The sequence below is a fragment of the Drosophila rhopaloa genome, unplaced genomic scaffold, assembly GCF_018152115.1.
Source record: "Drosophila rhopaloa isolate 14029-0021.01 unplaced genomic scaffold, ASM1815211v1 contig_2, whole genome shotgun sequence".
Taxonomy (NCBI): Eukaryota; Metazoa; Arthropoda; class Insecta; order Diptera; family Drosophilidae; genus Drosophila; species Drosophila rhopaloa.
The window spans coordinates 4,471,485-4,487,478 of NW_025335083.1; the positions used below are offsets into that span (position 1 = coordinate 4,471,485).

The 15,994-nt window shown below is 41.3% G+C and overlaps 1 protein-coding gene across 1 annotated transcript; it reads left to right on the forward strand.

Annotated features, from left to right (window-relative positions):
• The first annotated feature begins 1,766 nt into the window (after nt 1–1,766).
• Nucleotides 1,767–7,967, forward strand: LOC108038574. Its single transcript, XM_017115408.1, has one exon. It carries the CDS (start codon nt 2,859–2,861, stop codon nt 5,514–5,516), a length of 2,658 nt encoding a protein of 885 aa, XP_016970897.1. The 5' UTR covers nt 1,767–2,858; the 3' UTR covers nt 5,517–7,967.
• The last annotated feature ends 8,027 nt before the right edge of the window (nt 7,968–15,994 follow it).

The window sequence follows — 15,994 nt, forward strand, 5'->3', positions numbered from 1 at the left end:
TCTCTTCTTGGCTAAAAGTGTTAATTAGTGAGAAAGTTAAGGAAATGTAAACACAAGATTTTAACATTTTTTTTATTTTCTAACCGAAATCAACTGTTCTACCTGTTTCGCTTACTCATATTTTATTTGCCTGTGTTTCGGTTTAATGTCCTCGCTTCAATGTTTTCACCTTATTATTCTGCTGTTGCTCCATTCAAACTTGGTTTTCTTCTAAGAGTTAAGCTTATTCCAAAATTTTTCTAAACAGCTAAATGATAATATTATAATCACAACCAAATTCCAGGAATTTCAGAGTGGTTCATAAGCCAGCTCACTTTGGGAAGCAAAACAAAAGAGGGAAATGTAATAGACTTCGGCCCAATTAAATTCATTTTAATGATGTCATGCGATCGCCCACGCTTGAACCCAACGGTCGTTTATTTGTTTCACATAAATCCTTATTTATACGCCGGAAAGACAATTTGGAATCTTTACAACGGCTGCGTGTGTAATATAATCCTTATAACTGGTCCGCACATTCAAAAAAAGAAAACATTTAGGTGCGCTTGTACTTGATTTTGGCAATTCTTGATTAAAGAATGTCGGTCTTGTTCGCACTTAAATCAAATATAAATCGCAAAAACGGAAAACATTCCAAAGGCATTCATTTTTAATATATATTTTAGAAGTAACAACGTAAATATACGCATCAACATAAAAAAAATATGGATGATTTTACGTTTACAAAAGTATTTTATAAAAAACAAAATAAAACGTAAAAGTAACTATTTTTATGCTATTTTACTATAAATTTGTAAGCCAAGCCACAACAAAACACATGAACTACCATTTTTAGAATTTCAACCCAATTTTTACACCTTTGCAGAGTATATTATAAAACTGGTCGGAAGTTTTTAACGCATTGAAGCGCAGACATTTCCGACCTTATAGAGTACATGTATATATTATTTATCAGCATAACTCGGCGAGTTTATATAGCCATGTCCGTCTATCCGTGTGTTTCTATAGCATTTGCAAGCTAAATATAAAGCTATAGATTTGAATTGTTCGCAATCTTAATTATATTTGTGGTCGCAGATCAAATTTCGAAAACGGTTGTATTTTTTTTAAGGTTTTTGTCTAAATTGAATTTTTTCATGTTGAGATTTAATAAAAATTGGTTGATTATATCCAATAGCCTTCTAACCATACGGGTATGTGCCTATATTTTGCGCATGGTTAAATATGGATTCTAGAAACTTTTCAAATTTGTAATTTGCGCTTCTCTTATTGTGAGAAGCCCATAAATTTGTTTGAAAAATCTGCAAGCGTATTAAAACTTAATCTTAAGCCGATCATAACTTCCTATCAAATTTTCAGATCAATCAATTTTTTTTTTGTACAAGTAAAACTTATACTTCTAAGGAGTTTCACGAAAATAGCTTCGGTTGAAATTTATATGTACATCATATGTAAATACTTTCCTAGCGAAAAGATTTTTGTGTAATCCCCCGACAAAAAGGTTTTCAAATCGAAAGCTTAGTTTTTTTCTGAGTGCTGTGTTGCCCACGAGTTGCATGTGAATGTTGCGAATCGGTTAAGGCAACACACATGAGAAAGTTCTCTGACTGCTTTCCTCGCTCTCTCTCTCTCTCCGTCTCTCTCTCTATCTCGCGTAGCCGAAGGGCAGCTGAGCACCCGAGGTGACTTCGGCCTGAGCCGAGTGGCAAAGCGTTTGCGAGGCTTTGATTCGAAACCAGAAGTTCAGTTTAAGTCGAAGAACGCTGCCGAGCGGTTGCCTTTCTCCGCTGCTGTTGTGTTGTGTGTGTAAGAGTGCGCGCGAGTGTGTGGCAGTTCCTCTTGCCAGGATCCACCGTTATTTTGTGCAGTGAAAACAATTGCAAGTGTGCAAGGGCAATCCGTTTCTAGATCACAACTAATCACGCTGCCCTCGCTCGAAAATCGGAAATTTGAAATCACAAGTCATACTCCTTCGCGTGGACCGAGGTTCGCTCGTAACGCAAACGAAAACGAAACCGAAAACGACGAAAAAACGCGATGCGAATTAAAGCTTTGCGTGGCAAAATGCGCTAACCGAAGCAACAAAACAAACCAACCATCCTAAAAAAAAATTATATATATATGTAAAAAGCAGCACGTGAAGAAAGAAAAATCCCGAAAAGCTGAAGAAAATTGCGTAGAAAATAAATAATAGAAAAGCAGGGGAAATGCGAATTTCGTTGGCCGAAAAATAAAAACGATTATCATCCAAACGAGTGTGAGTGAGTGAGAGTGAGTGTGTGTGCGGGGGCTAGCCCTATAAATAACACTGGGTCTGGCCGAACGCTAATTACGGCAAAACATGAAAATCTTGGCGAAAACCGCAGCAACAACAAGTGAAGCCAAGGCGGCAATTAATCAATTTTCCGCTTGACCCATAAGGAAGTTTCCATATCATAATTAAAAGAAAACCCAGAAAACGAAGGATAAATCGCACGAAAGTAAGAGTAAAAGGTCAACCCAACGACACATATGGCATATCCTTGAGTTACACAAAAATAATAAAAAAAATCCATAAAAACAAGAAATATTATAGCACACGTATTAAATCAAAAATATTGGCTCGGAAAGGACTGTGAAAGTTTCCATATCAACATTAAACACAAGACACATCAACTATTAAATCAGAAACTCAAAGATAAAAACAAAATTGCATAAAAAAGTTACAAGAACAAACCCATGAAATTCTGTGAAAATTATTTAACTCATCATATCATAAACAGTATAACTGAAGCACCCATGATATTGCTAGTGGAAAACCAACGCTGGGCTTTAGCCTAGAACGCTCAACTAGAAGACTTGAACAGAAAGCCAGGAAAATGCATATCAGGGGAGTAGCTTTCCTGATCCTCGGCCTGCTGCCTGGACTAATCCTGGGGAATCGCTACAATCAGCTGCACCTGTACGCGAATGGAGGAGCAGGTGGTTCCCCCTCATCGTCGAGCCCCGGGAGCTATAGGTCCTCCCCCTCGTCCCAGAACGAAGTCTACTCCATAGCGGATAGCCAGCCGATGACGGAGGACGGCTACATGCCCTCCAGTCAGCACTTTCCACCCGCCCACTCCGACCTGGATCCGCCCGCCCAACAGCAGAGCACCTGCCAAACGGTGTGCGCCTGCAAGTGGAAGGGCGGCAAGCAAACCGTGGAGTGCATCGATCGACACCTGATCCAGATACCCGAGCACATCGATCCCAACACCCAGGTGCTGGACATGTCCGGGAACAAGCTGCAGACCCTGTCCAACGAGCAGTTCATACGGGCCAATCTGCTGAACCTGCAGAAGCTGTATCTGCGGAACTGCAAGATTGGCGAGATCGAGAGGGAGACCTTCAAGGGGCTGACCAACCTGGTGGAGCTGGATCTCTCGCACAACCTCCTGGTGACGGTGCCCAGCCTGGCCTTGGGCTACATTTCCTCCCTGCGAGAACTCACCCTGGCCTCCAATCACATACACAAAATCGAGAGCCAGGCCTTCGGAAACACACCCTCGCTGCACAAATTGGATCTCTCGCACTGCGATATTCAGACCATCTCGGCTCAGGCCTTCGGTGGCCTCCAAGGACTGACGCTGCTCCGGCTGAATGGGAATAAGTTGAGCGAGCTGCTGCCCAAGACCATTGAGACCTTGAGTCGGCTACATGGCATCGAACTGCACGACAATCCCTGGCTCTGCGACTGCCGGTTGAGGGACACGAAACTTTGGCTGATGCAACGGAATATCCCCTATCCCGTCGCGCCTGTTTGCTCGGGAGGACCCGAAAGGATTATCGATCGCAGCTTCGCGGATCTCCATGTGGACGAGTTCGCCTGCCGACCAGAGATGCTGCCCATTTCCCACTACGTGGAGACCGCCATGGGGGAGAATGCATCGATCACTTGCCGGGCGAGAGCGGTTCCCGCAGCGAACATCAATTGGTACTGGAACGGACGGCTTCTGGCAAACAACTCAGCCTTCACCGCCTACCAAAGGATCCACATGTTCGAGCAGGTGGAAGGCGGATTCGAGAAGAGATCCAAGCTGGTGCTGACCAACGCCCAGGAGACGGACTCCAGCGAGTTCTACTGCGTGGCCGAGAACCGGGCGGGCATGGCCGAGGCCAACTTCACCCTGCACGTGAGCATGAGGGCCGCGGGAATGGCCTCCCTGGGAAGTGGCCAGATCGTGGGCCTGAGTGCCGCCCTGGTGGCTCTGATCGTCTTCGCCCTCGGGGTGGCCATGTGCCTGCTGCTGCGGGTCAAGCGGCAGCCGTATGTGGACAGCAAGACGCCCAATCACATGGAGGTGATAACGTCGGTCAACCACCAGAACTCCATTACGAACAAGACCCAGCCGGCCACGGGGAATGGCAGCATAGGAGGCGTGGTCATTGCCAATGGAGCGGTGGCCAACATAATCGACGGCGGAGTGGTGCAGGGCGGCACTCTGGAGCGGAAGAGCAGCGGTCGGGGAGTGCAGTCCCATGCAGGACACGACCAGCGCAGTGCGAATCCCGTGCAGAAGCCGCCGAGGCTGACGGATCTGCCGTACTCCACGCAGGGCTATGACAACAACGGCAGTGTCCTGTCGACTGCCTCCTGTTTCATATCCCCCACTGGATCCACCGGAAACGGGGGCAACAACCCGGATCTCATCAACGACACCAAGCGATTCGGAAGCGACGAGTTTGCCGATCTCAAGATCCCGCCCATCAGTGGAGTTGGAGTGGGCGGCAGTGGGGAGTACAGTCGGGCCAATGGCTGCGACTCCCTGTACCCCTCGGGACTCTGGGAGCACGGTGCTCCGGTGGGCGCCACCTCCGCGGATGACCTCTTCATGAAGCGCTACACGGACAAGACACCCATCATAGACTCCGCTCATCTCTATGACTTGCATCAGCGAACGGCGACCACGGACTTCAACAAGACCTTCCCAAGGTCGCACCTGCAGCAGGGACTGATGGGTGGCAATGGCACTTCTGGAGGCGGAGGAGGAGGAACCTCCACAGCCTCGACGGTGACCACCAATCTGTCGGGCGGCTCTTCGTCGGGCTACCCCAACGACTACGGCCTGCCCTTGGTGCCGGGGGCGGAGCACCAGCACAACCACCAGCTGCAGATGCACCCCCTGCAGCAGCTCCAGCAGCAGCTGACCTCCACGCTGAACCACCAGAAGAGGGAGGGCAGCTCCACCGGCAGCAGTCCGCACTTCAGCAGCCGCACCCTGCCACGCCTGCACGAGGGGAGTGGCAGTGGCAGTGGCAGCTCCCGCGCCTCGCCCACGCCGGCGGTCAGCCACGCCCAGGCGAGCACCGGCGCCTCCAGTTCCTGCTCCATCCTGCCCAACGGGCAGCCCATCAACGCCAAGACGATACGGGTGTGGCAGAAGGGAGGCGTGCCCGTCCTGCCGCCAGTTACGGCCCTGAAAAGGGCCCTGATCAGCAGCAGCCGCAACTCGCCGGACGAGGGATACCAGGAAGGATGCGGCACGGATGTGTAAGCCCGCGGAGGAAGGAAACGGAATGGAAAGGAAAGGAAAGGAAACCAAACCAAGAACTGACTAAACTTAACACAGCAAATAAGATGTAACGACGGAGGGGGGAGGTAGCTCTTTTTAGGTTAACACTCATAGATAGCTCCGAGGTCCTAGGCGAGCAGCGATTATTGTGCAAGCGAACTGTTTGTGATAGTGTCTGACAAAAAAGATAATGCGAATGAAGATAATAATTGCCCAAAGCAAAGAGAAAGCTAAAACGAAATCAACTGCACTACACTAAAGTACACTCTCCTTGGCAAGTAACTCAACTAACTAAACTAAACTAAATGTAAACGTAAACGTAAACTAAACTAAACTAAGAAATGTACAGCAAACTTTCTTTAAATACCATGGCAAACTCTCAACTCCCCGCATAACGTTAAAAATAATCCAAAAACATACATACAAGTGTATGGAAAAGCAACCATGTGAATGTAACTAAATCTATGTATAAATATATATATATAAATATATGTATGTGACTATGTGTGTGCATGAGTGTGTGTAATTTCTTCGTTGTTCGGTCAAAAATAAGTAAATGGAACCTAAAACCAACAAATCCTTCCTTCAAGAGTTATAATCATAAATCAGAGAAAAAACCAAACTTATGGCTCAACATTTGTAAATTATGCATTTAGATATGTAGTATATGGTAAACAAACAGAAAAATTATATATAGATCTTTGTAACTGGATATTTTACATAGCCCAAAGACAAGAAAAACAACTCTGGATCCGACTATTGTTAAAATCATTCTATTTCCCGTAGATGCTGTGAAATAATGTTAAACTAAAGCAGACATTTATAGTTAGTCTTTCCTCAATTTTGATTTAACGATATATATTTTTAATGGTTTATTCCATTTTTAATTCATTTAAAAGCTAAAACAGAAGTCAAGAAAAAAGTAATCGCAAAGAATCTCTAAATGTTAAAACTTTTTTTCACAAACTAGACGTGGCTTATCCAGCGGTTTAAAAAAAGAGAGAACATAATATTTGAAATATGATTCTTTTCAATTATAGTTTTATTATTGGTCTTATGTTTAACATCACCGTGTTACACTAAAAATGTCCATTAATTGAAGAATATTTTTATACAAAATTTTACTGAGCTAAGTACTTATTTTTTGGCCTTTAAATTTTTCTTTCCAGCCATTTTACAGATTTCTCTTAGCGGAGTTATTAAAAGAAAAGTGACCCTTCCTTATTTCCCAAATATTAAAAAAAACGTTTAAAATTTGTAAATTGTAAACACCTTTTTTTTAAATCGGTGACTGCTCTCTGTTAGAAAAATATTCTTCAATTAATGTAAAATAATAAAGGTTACTTATTATTTCACTGTTTATTTAAGTCTAATTTTTAATCCATTTCTAACAACAGAAGCTTTATATAAATAGACCTGAAGTGCATTTTCAGAGAATGAATTTTAACGCAATTCGACCATAAACAAATGTTCTCGTAAGCAAATTAAGACAGTTTACCCAAAAATTCCTGAATAAATATTGATTTACTGCTATCCAAAAATTTTATATAAATTTGAAAAAACAATATCAAATGTTTCTAAATTTCCCAATAAATTTAAAAGAAAGCAATCTTGAAAGGAAAAAGGAAATTAAACAAAATAAAGCCTGTCGGCAGGCGAAAAACAAACATAAAAAACCAATCGAAGGAAATTCAAAGTAAAGACAGAGGGAAAATATTCGTCAAATGCATACGTAAATAAGCATATGTAAATTGTACTGAAAGTGCACACACACACACTCGAAACACATCACAGGCAAACACACACTCACACATACACATAGGCGTACACGTGTACATGTAGATTTATGTCAGTTTGTCCTTGTAACGATTTAAAGCGTATCCACAAGATATTAATTGCCCGTATGTGCTAAGACCTAGAATTTAAGGAGACAACAAAAACAAAAACCAGAAGAAAAACAAACAAAATAATATTTTTAAGGTAAACCAAAGACTTTTTTCTTTGCCTCTAAATGAGCGCAGGAGTCTTCAAAGGACTCCCGACAAACAGTAAGCACACACACAATCACACACACACAAATACAAAACACACACACACACACAACCGAAAGTAATCTTAAACGAGAAAAAAAGAGCAAGAAAAAACCATAGCATTTAAGTTGAACTTATGTATTATGTATTGTATAATATAAACCTACGTATAGTATATAGTCTATAGATGTGTACACTTATCAACAGAGCGGCATAGCTAACAAGCGAGGGAAAGGGAAATTGAGAGGGAGAGATGGGAGAAAGTCGAGGGGGTGAAGAGGGGAGTAGAGAGCCCGCAGACAAAAGGCGGCATTGAATGCATGAAAGCAACTGAATGAACAACAAAGCAAAAAGGAAATATATATAACATTATATATATCTATATATAAACGAAAAACATAAACCATTGTCATTACTTTTTCCCCAAGATTTCAGCCAAAGGTAGGTACGATCCGGGGGCGCGGGGGGTTTTTGGGGGGTGGGGCAGCTGGGGATGACATGACCCAATTAGCTGGCCATTCGAATGCTGTCCGAAGCTGGGGCTAAAGCCAAAGCTGGCTCTGCTGCGCTTCTCTTGTTATTCGTTGCAGCGCTTTGGCATATTAGGGCCAATCGTCTAATCGCCAATTATGCATTTCAACCTCAACCCCAGCCCAAGCCCCAACCAAAACCCCAACCCCAACCCCAACCCCAACCCTAACCTCACCTCTCACACATGCAGAGACAAACCGAAAGTGTGGCTTGAATCGATATGGCTAATCGGTTGCGGCCAAAATGATGTCCGTGAACGGGGAATATGGAATACCCTCAGGAGATTACAACGAGCCCGGGATTGGTTCCATAATAAGTAGGTATAATAGGCAATATTAAAAGGATTTTCTCAAAAGTATTTTTGCGCTTTTGGGACAACCTCAAATATATATTTCTATATATATAAGATATCATAAAATAACCGAAACGTTTTTAAGAAACTTTCAGTAAATTAACGTATTTAAGGAAAAACTTTAACTTTAAAATATTAGTTTCATGAGCCTTAGTCTTTTTATACCAGTGTTTATGTTTTGTTACGTTGAATTTGCAAATGCCATATAATGTTTTTAATTTACAACCCATATTGAAACTATAATAAAGTTCGGGTTTTTGATAAATAAAAAAAAATATATTAAAATAATATAAATATTTAATACACTTCAGATAAATAAATAGGAATTGATGAGTGGTCAATTTAACCTAACCTAAATCCATATCTTAATCAAATTTCTTCGTTATTCATATCAAAGGTTTTTAATCCCACAAATTCCTTGATCCTTGAACTTGTAGGGAAACAACTTCATCCACTGATACATTTTCCTTGGCAAATTGGAAAGGCCTTTTTTGGGAAAATCTAGGCAACCTCTACTCCATCAATATGCACCCTGCGACCCAGTGAACGCCTGTTTGTAGATGAGGCGCCTCCGATGAGCTGGCGGTGGAATGGCAGTGGCAGCAGTGGGAGTTGTTAGGCAGCGCGTAATTTATACGGCGGGCGAGTTCCAGATTATATCATGGCGTGCGGCCATGCCAAACTGTCTGGGCTAAACCGCCCGCCACCGAAAGCTACGACCCCTCATCTGCGGATATAGCCAGCAAGCCTTATTGACGACGCGCAAAGTTTGCCAACTAAACAAGTTTTGTGCCTCAAATGAAATTTAGGTTGCAACTGAAGCCCAACAAAAGCCAAACAAAACACAGGCAAACAGCCGAATGGAGAGCGGGAGGTTGGCAAAAAATTAGAACTTTTCTGCGCCGAAGGAAAGTGTATTTTATTTGTTCAACTTTATTACGTATACGTGCCGTTGTGCCGCCTGTGCAAATAACCAAAAATGCAAAACGTGGGCCGCACCGTCTTCACCTCCACTTCCACCACCCCCTTTCCACCAGGTGATCTCTAATGAAGCCTCCGCCATTGTGGCATCGTCAGGTGCTCGTCGCACTTTTATGTTGCATACATTTCTGCGTTTTTGGGCGCTCTCTGTTTAACGACTTTGGCCAGCATATGCCTACACTCGTCAAAATTATTGAGGACTTTTACATTCTACTGGGATATACATATATTTATCATCAGAAATAATTTGTATTAAATGAAGAATAGATACCATTTTCTCTAAGCATGTTCATTTTTATTGTCAGACTGTACTTAGTAGGTTAAAAGTATATAATATATTTTTCTTGCTTAAAACTATTCCTTTTTTTTTGAAAAAAAAGTGGAAAACATCTTATACAAAAACTGGTTAAGTTACCTTTTTTTATGCTTTTTATGATTTTAAAAATAACTCCCAATCGATTTGTTGTCTGAATAAAATTAATATAAAATTGCTGAATTAGAATACAAAACTCCCTTAAAATTTTGAATAAAAATTTGAGGAATTAGAATCCAAATCTCCCTTAAAATATTGAATAAAAATCAATAAGATATGTATTTACTTAAGATTTTTTTCATTTGAGTGTAGCGTAGCGTTATTTACCTTCCTACTGCCATGCGAAATTTATAAGCGAAAAAAAGCGGCAAAAGAAGAAAGGTAAACCACACACACGCAGCAAATACAAAACACTCGCTCTCACTCATATATGCCTAAGCTAACAGACAACGGGCCGTAAATATTGTTGAAAACGGCAGTTTATTTTTGGGGAGCCCAGAAAACATCATTCAATCGAGGGGCTTCGGGCCAGGCTAAGCCAAGCCGAGCTAAGACCAGGCCAACTTGGGTCCGATGCGAGGGTCTTGGGGAAGGAAGGGGGCGGTGAGCGAGGAGCGGTGCGACGGACAATCGGTAACCGCTGATGGATGTGAGCAGCAGCAACAAAGAGACAGCTGCTTGAGGTGCACGAGCATAATGTTGAGCGATATTTTTGTACCGTTTTGCTTTCCTTGTCGTGCTACAGTGTGTATGCGGAAGGACCAAAAGCGGCCGCAAGTTAAATAAGAAGCATGCGAGAGGAAACTTTGGGCAATCCGCCTTGCCGACATCTAACGAACGGCTTGGAAATACTCTAAGTTCTGAAAAATATGTATTTATAAATATACTTTTTTACAGATATTCAAATGTAGTACTTAAGTTGGTACGTTCTAATAATTTTCTTTGTAACATGGTAAGTAATGTCTTTTGGATCGCAGAGGTAATTTAAAGAAAATTCAACCAATTTATTTTTGATGTTTGGAGCTTACTTTAAACTTTAAGCAGAACATATTGGATTGTATTTTAAGCTTCAACACAAAAGAATATGTTATAATAAAAGTTTTAATATGACGTTTTGAGAATTAATTATCATTAAGCGGACGGTCGAATGAGAGTCAACAACAATTAAATTTTTCTTCGAATACATGAGGTCGGGTAGAACAATCTAAATTTTGGAGCTCTAAAATGGCGTTTGTTAACATTTTTTGAACGCTAAGCTCTAGTAAGGATTACATTTAGGTGATAAAAATGTATTTATTTTTGTATTGATAAAAATAATCAATTATTTTTCCTAAATATACATTTTTTTGTGAGCAAATAATTTTTTGAAAATGAGCAATTCTTTGGCCCCCCCATAAATTGGCTTAAATTCGTTTGGAGACGTCACGCGACTCCAAATATTGTGCGACAGAAAAAATGCATACCCTGCTTACAAATTCAGCTTGACATAGGGTATAAATGACTCACACACACGCCAAACACGGGACTCACACGCACACCACACAGACACCGGCACAGGCCGACAGTCATAAACAGAGACTGAACAAAGAGTTGTCCTTTGACTGTCAAACACACACACTCTCTCGCACACATGACTCCTACCAGTGTGTGTGTGTGTGTGTGTCTCTTTAGCGTCTCCAGGATTTAATGGCCTCATTAATTTTGTATGCTTGGCCTTAAATTATTTTACTTGCCTGCCCTGCTCAGCTATTCCATTAACTTGACTTCGCTATGCCCACAGCCGCACGCCACGCCCCCACTCGACGCCCAACGCCCAAACGCCCCAACGATCCACAAAAGAGCGGGGGGGGGGGGCTATCACACTGACGGAGTTGACTCGACTACATTAATTTACATAAGCTTAATTGTTTTATTTAATCAATAAAAATAATTAAATGGCATGTGCGTAAGTAATTAAAACAAATCGCTTTTATTGCACGCCCGAAATTGAAATTGCATAAACATAAACCGAATAGAGGCACGGCAAGCAAACAAAGGACTCTGACCGAAAAATTTGCATGCAACATGCTGCTCTGTCTATTTAATTACTGCACATCAAACATTAATCACCAGCCAAAATGCAAATACGCAGGGGCCGGAAAAACGTATTTCTGGTCAAATGATAATTTTGTTTTGATCGGCAAACAGAATTTGACGCCTCAACCGAAAAATGTGCGCCGAGGGGGGAGGCAAATCCATAAACCAAATTACTTTATGCTTTGGTTTTTGGCTAAATATATGCGTACATATGCATCTCTATTTCTTTTTTATTTGGCTTTGGCAGTTTTTCAGCATAATTTATGGCGCACAAAGCGTAAAAACCAGAAAAACCCCAGCAAATCAGTAAGAGAAATTATGCAAAAATATTTCTCACTCGCGGTCAGCAGGAATATTCAATATGTGTGTGTGTGTGTGTGCGTGGGCGGTAGGTAAACGATTTAATCCTAAAGGCACACACGCGCATTGGTACAAATACAGCTACAAATTAAGCTAATGCCCAGATAGATACATTTATATTGATCAGCAATTTAATGTAAATTATATTGTATATTACGTGGGCCGGCCCAGGTCTTCGTGTGCGTGTGTGAGCCACATTATGCAAATCACAATTTTGTATTTGTATCGCTCTGTCTGTTGCTTTTTATCGATATTTGTTTTACGGCACACCCACAAGCGGTCCGCGGAGATAACGAGGAAAGCCCATTGAGCATATGCCCTGGAAAGTAGGCTACAAAATTTTTGGAAGCGGAAAATTATGGTAAACTTTGTGAGGCCATTGAAAATGTAAAATACAGATTTGTGGCATGTTAAAGCCAACCGGAAAGGTAATCATAAAAACATTTGGGATTATTCGCATATGCATTGAAGAGTTATTATAAATGTGTTTAAAGGGAGATGGTAAGATAACATCATTCGGATTGGGTTATTTCTGAATTTAATTGAGAGCTTAAGTTTTGAATAAAAATAGAGAATAGAACACTAACTAAAAACCTTGCCTGTTTAAATAGATATCAGATATCAATCCAATTAACATTTTCTAAGATTTCATAGGGATAAAAATTGAAAATAATAAACTCTCTCTCATCTCTTCTTTGGATTGACCGCATTTTATTACTTATTTTTAATCCACCTGCCGCAACTATCTAGTGAGGCAGATATGTCTTCTGCTGTTTTGTCAATTTCCGTTTCCTGGAAATATCATTATATAAAGCCCCCCATTTCTAGGCCTTGTTTTCTTCTGAACGCCACGTTTCATTCATCGAAAACTCAGCCATAAACAGGAAAAACAAAACCGCAATGTTTTTGAATCAAGGCCATGGGAATATCAAGATCCTAGTCTATATAAGCTCCTTCTCCAGCACCTAAGGCGTGTTTTTTTCCATCCAGTCTTTCTCGTTTAATCCATGTTCGCCGTCGAACTCATTAAAAATTCAATAGAAAATACATTGTAAATGCCGAGTTGTTGCTGTGCTGCCTGCTAGTCTTACCTGAATTGGTTGGAGAGGAGATATATACACGCCCATTCCCGCCCCCGCAATGCCCACGCCCAGGCTCACCAGCAACAATTACATTTCCATGCAAATCAAATTGGAAAAAGATGTTGGCTTAGCGCTGCGCAAAGGAAAATTATAAAAACAATTTGCAATTTGACTTTAATCTTGGCGCGGCATTAAAGCAATATCCCAGGATAATTGGGCACGTGTGTCGCCACACCTGAGATAACATTCCGCAATCCAAATCGAATCGAACGGCTGCCAATCAAATCGATTCGAGTTCTCGTCTCTTATTGATTCATTGAGTGTCGAGGCAGCCGGCTAGTTAACTTAAGTTCATTGCCACCTCCAACGCCCAGGTTGTCAGCGTGATTAAATAATAATCATTCCACCTTGGCACCGCCACGCACCACCCATCACCCACCACCCCACATCCACCCACTCGATTGCCGTAATATCCTCCTCGGCTGGTGGTTTTTGCGTGTCTGATTCAGAGACATTTATGACTTATCGATTGTTATTCATTTCCTAACGCCAGCTCAAATATTTAGTCAATTTGTCAAAAAGCACGGCACTGAAATGTAGGCGCAAGGGCGTGGCAGGACATAAGGGGTTAATAATTCACGTTGTGCAACGGAAAAACTTTCCCTTTTGGCCCACCATCTGTCACACCTCATCAGGCGCATGAGTGCGTGAGTCCCGACAAATCCTCACCTCGTCGCCGAACCGCCCCCGCAATTTCTGTCTGACAATATCGTCAATAATTATCTTCATATATCACGAAAAATTTTCGTCAGATTGACAAATATGTGTTAATGAAGAGCGAGCTGCCGCTACTGCACGTTGGGCGGAAAACAGCAGACGGCGAATGAAAAGTGCAACTGGCAGCCAAATCGGAGACCAGCTCAATAATCGAGTCTGATGGCTCATAATGGGCAAAATTGAATGGTAATTATGTGACAAAGTGTGATTACCGTGCAAGTCAACGAATGAGCAAAGGAGAAAACGGAATGTGGAATAAATTCAATTTATGAGTTAAATCTCTGGAGGTTTCAATCTCTTTAATCTGTGAGAATGTGAAAAGACAAATACTGATTCTTTTTCAAAGGCTTAAAATTTGTTTGAACAATATTATTCTATATAGATATATATATTCATTGTTACTATTCTTAAATAATTTTTATAATCAAAAAAAATTAGAAAGGTAATAATAATTTATCTATTTGCTTTCGTCCCAATCTATATTTTCATGACTTAGTTATTGCTGACCACCTACTTCTCCGAAACTATTAGACAAGCATCCATCTGTTAGGAAACTACAAACGTATGCCTTTAAAACTTAAATTTCAAATATCAAATTAATATTTGCTTCAAAAATAATTGTAAATTACAAATACTAGCAAAAATAAACTTTACAAGACATCCTAACTCATTTACAGAGGCACCTACATTTATTACAAACTATTTCAATAAATCAATTAATTTGCTACATCAGCCTTTGGGCCAAATAAAATGATTGACTGATGTAATTTTTGTAATCTGAATAAACATCAGCCAGGGCAGCTAAAATCAACCTCTTGACTTTCGTAGTGGTTAGATCAACATAGGTTACAGGTGTTTTCCCATCACCCTTTCACATTTAGCAATTATACGTTTTTAGTTTGTCATCTATGACCTCACAGCCGCAAACGTTATTGAGTTTAAAACTGTGTAAACATTAATTAAAAGCTGTGGAAGCTCAGCACCAAACCAAATTCAATCCAGGGACATTGCGTATACGCTCCGTTGGCTGCCGTCAACTAAGGCTCGATTTCAGGCGTCATTAACGAGCCATAAGTGTCGGTTGGAAGGAGTTTATATAGTCATAACTATTATTCCAATACGTCGTAAACTCGGAAGCCCCCTCAAGTCATATATCATATACATCAATGGCTGGTTTAGGAGCATAAATTCCCCAGCCCCTGGAAAATCGCAGGACCTACAAGCCAGTCGCTTGGGGGCAGTCTTTAAAGGACTTGATTGCAGCAGTACCTGGGCTTTCACCCCGCATTCATCATTATTAAGGCCCTTAATTTATGATGCCCCTAGTCAGTTGGTTACGATGTGTTCCTTTTTTTTATGTTCTGTGTTTTACATTGACTATAACATCGTATGATATGCCGCCAGCTGTCGAGACGGGGAGTCGTTTCAAGTCGAGTCGAGCCGAGAGTTCAAAGCTCTTCACAGGTAGCACAGGTAGCACAGTATTCCTCCCCGCTCCCCCTTTTACTGCCATGGCCTGCCACTTTTCATGTGCACATAAAAATCGATAAATCTTAAAAATTCAATAACAGCCCGCACACGCGACTCCCTTCGGCCCTTTTGAATGACTTTGTGGCAAGGCCGAACCCTTTGGCCCTACTGGCATGTGCCGGGTGCCAGTTCCAGTTCCAGGGTCAATGACAAACGGCTCGTGTCAATTTGCTTTTCCTGCGTGCCTGTGTGTTAATTAAAGATCTATCAATCGTAATCAGATGCATACGGGTATCAAAAATTTAGGGCAAGGCAGTTCGAAGCTGTGCTCTCAATACCTTTCCTAGTCTTTATACATGAATATATTAAGCAGTGTATTACCATAGAAATCTGTAGAAATTTTCAGGTTGATTGATTTTTAATATCTTGAAAAATCAATATAACTTGTTTTTATTCAATGTTCCTTTTTGCTTGGTAACAGTAACTCA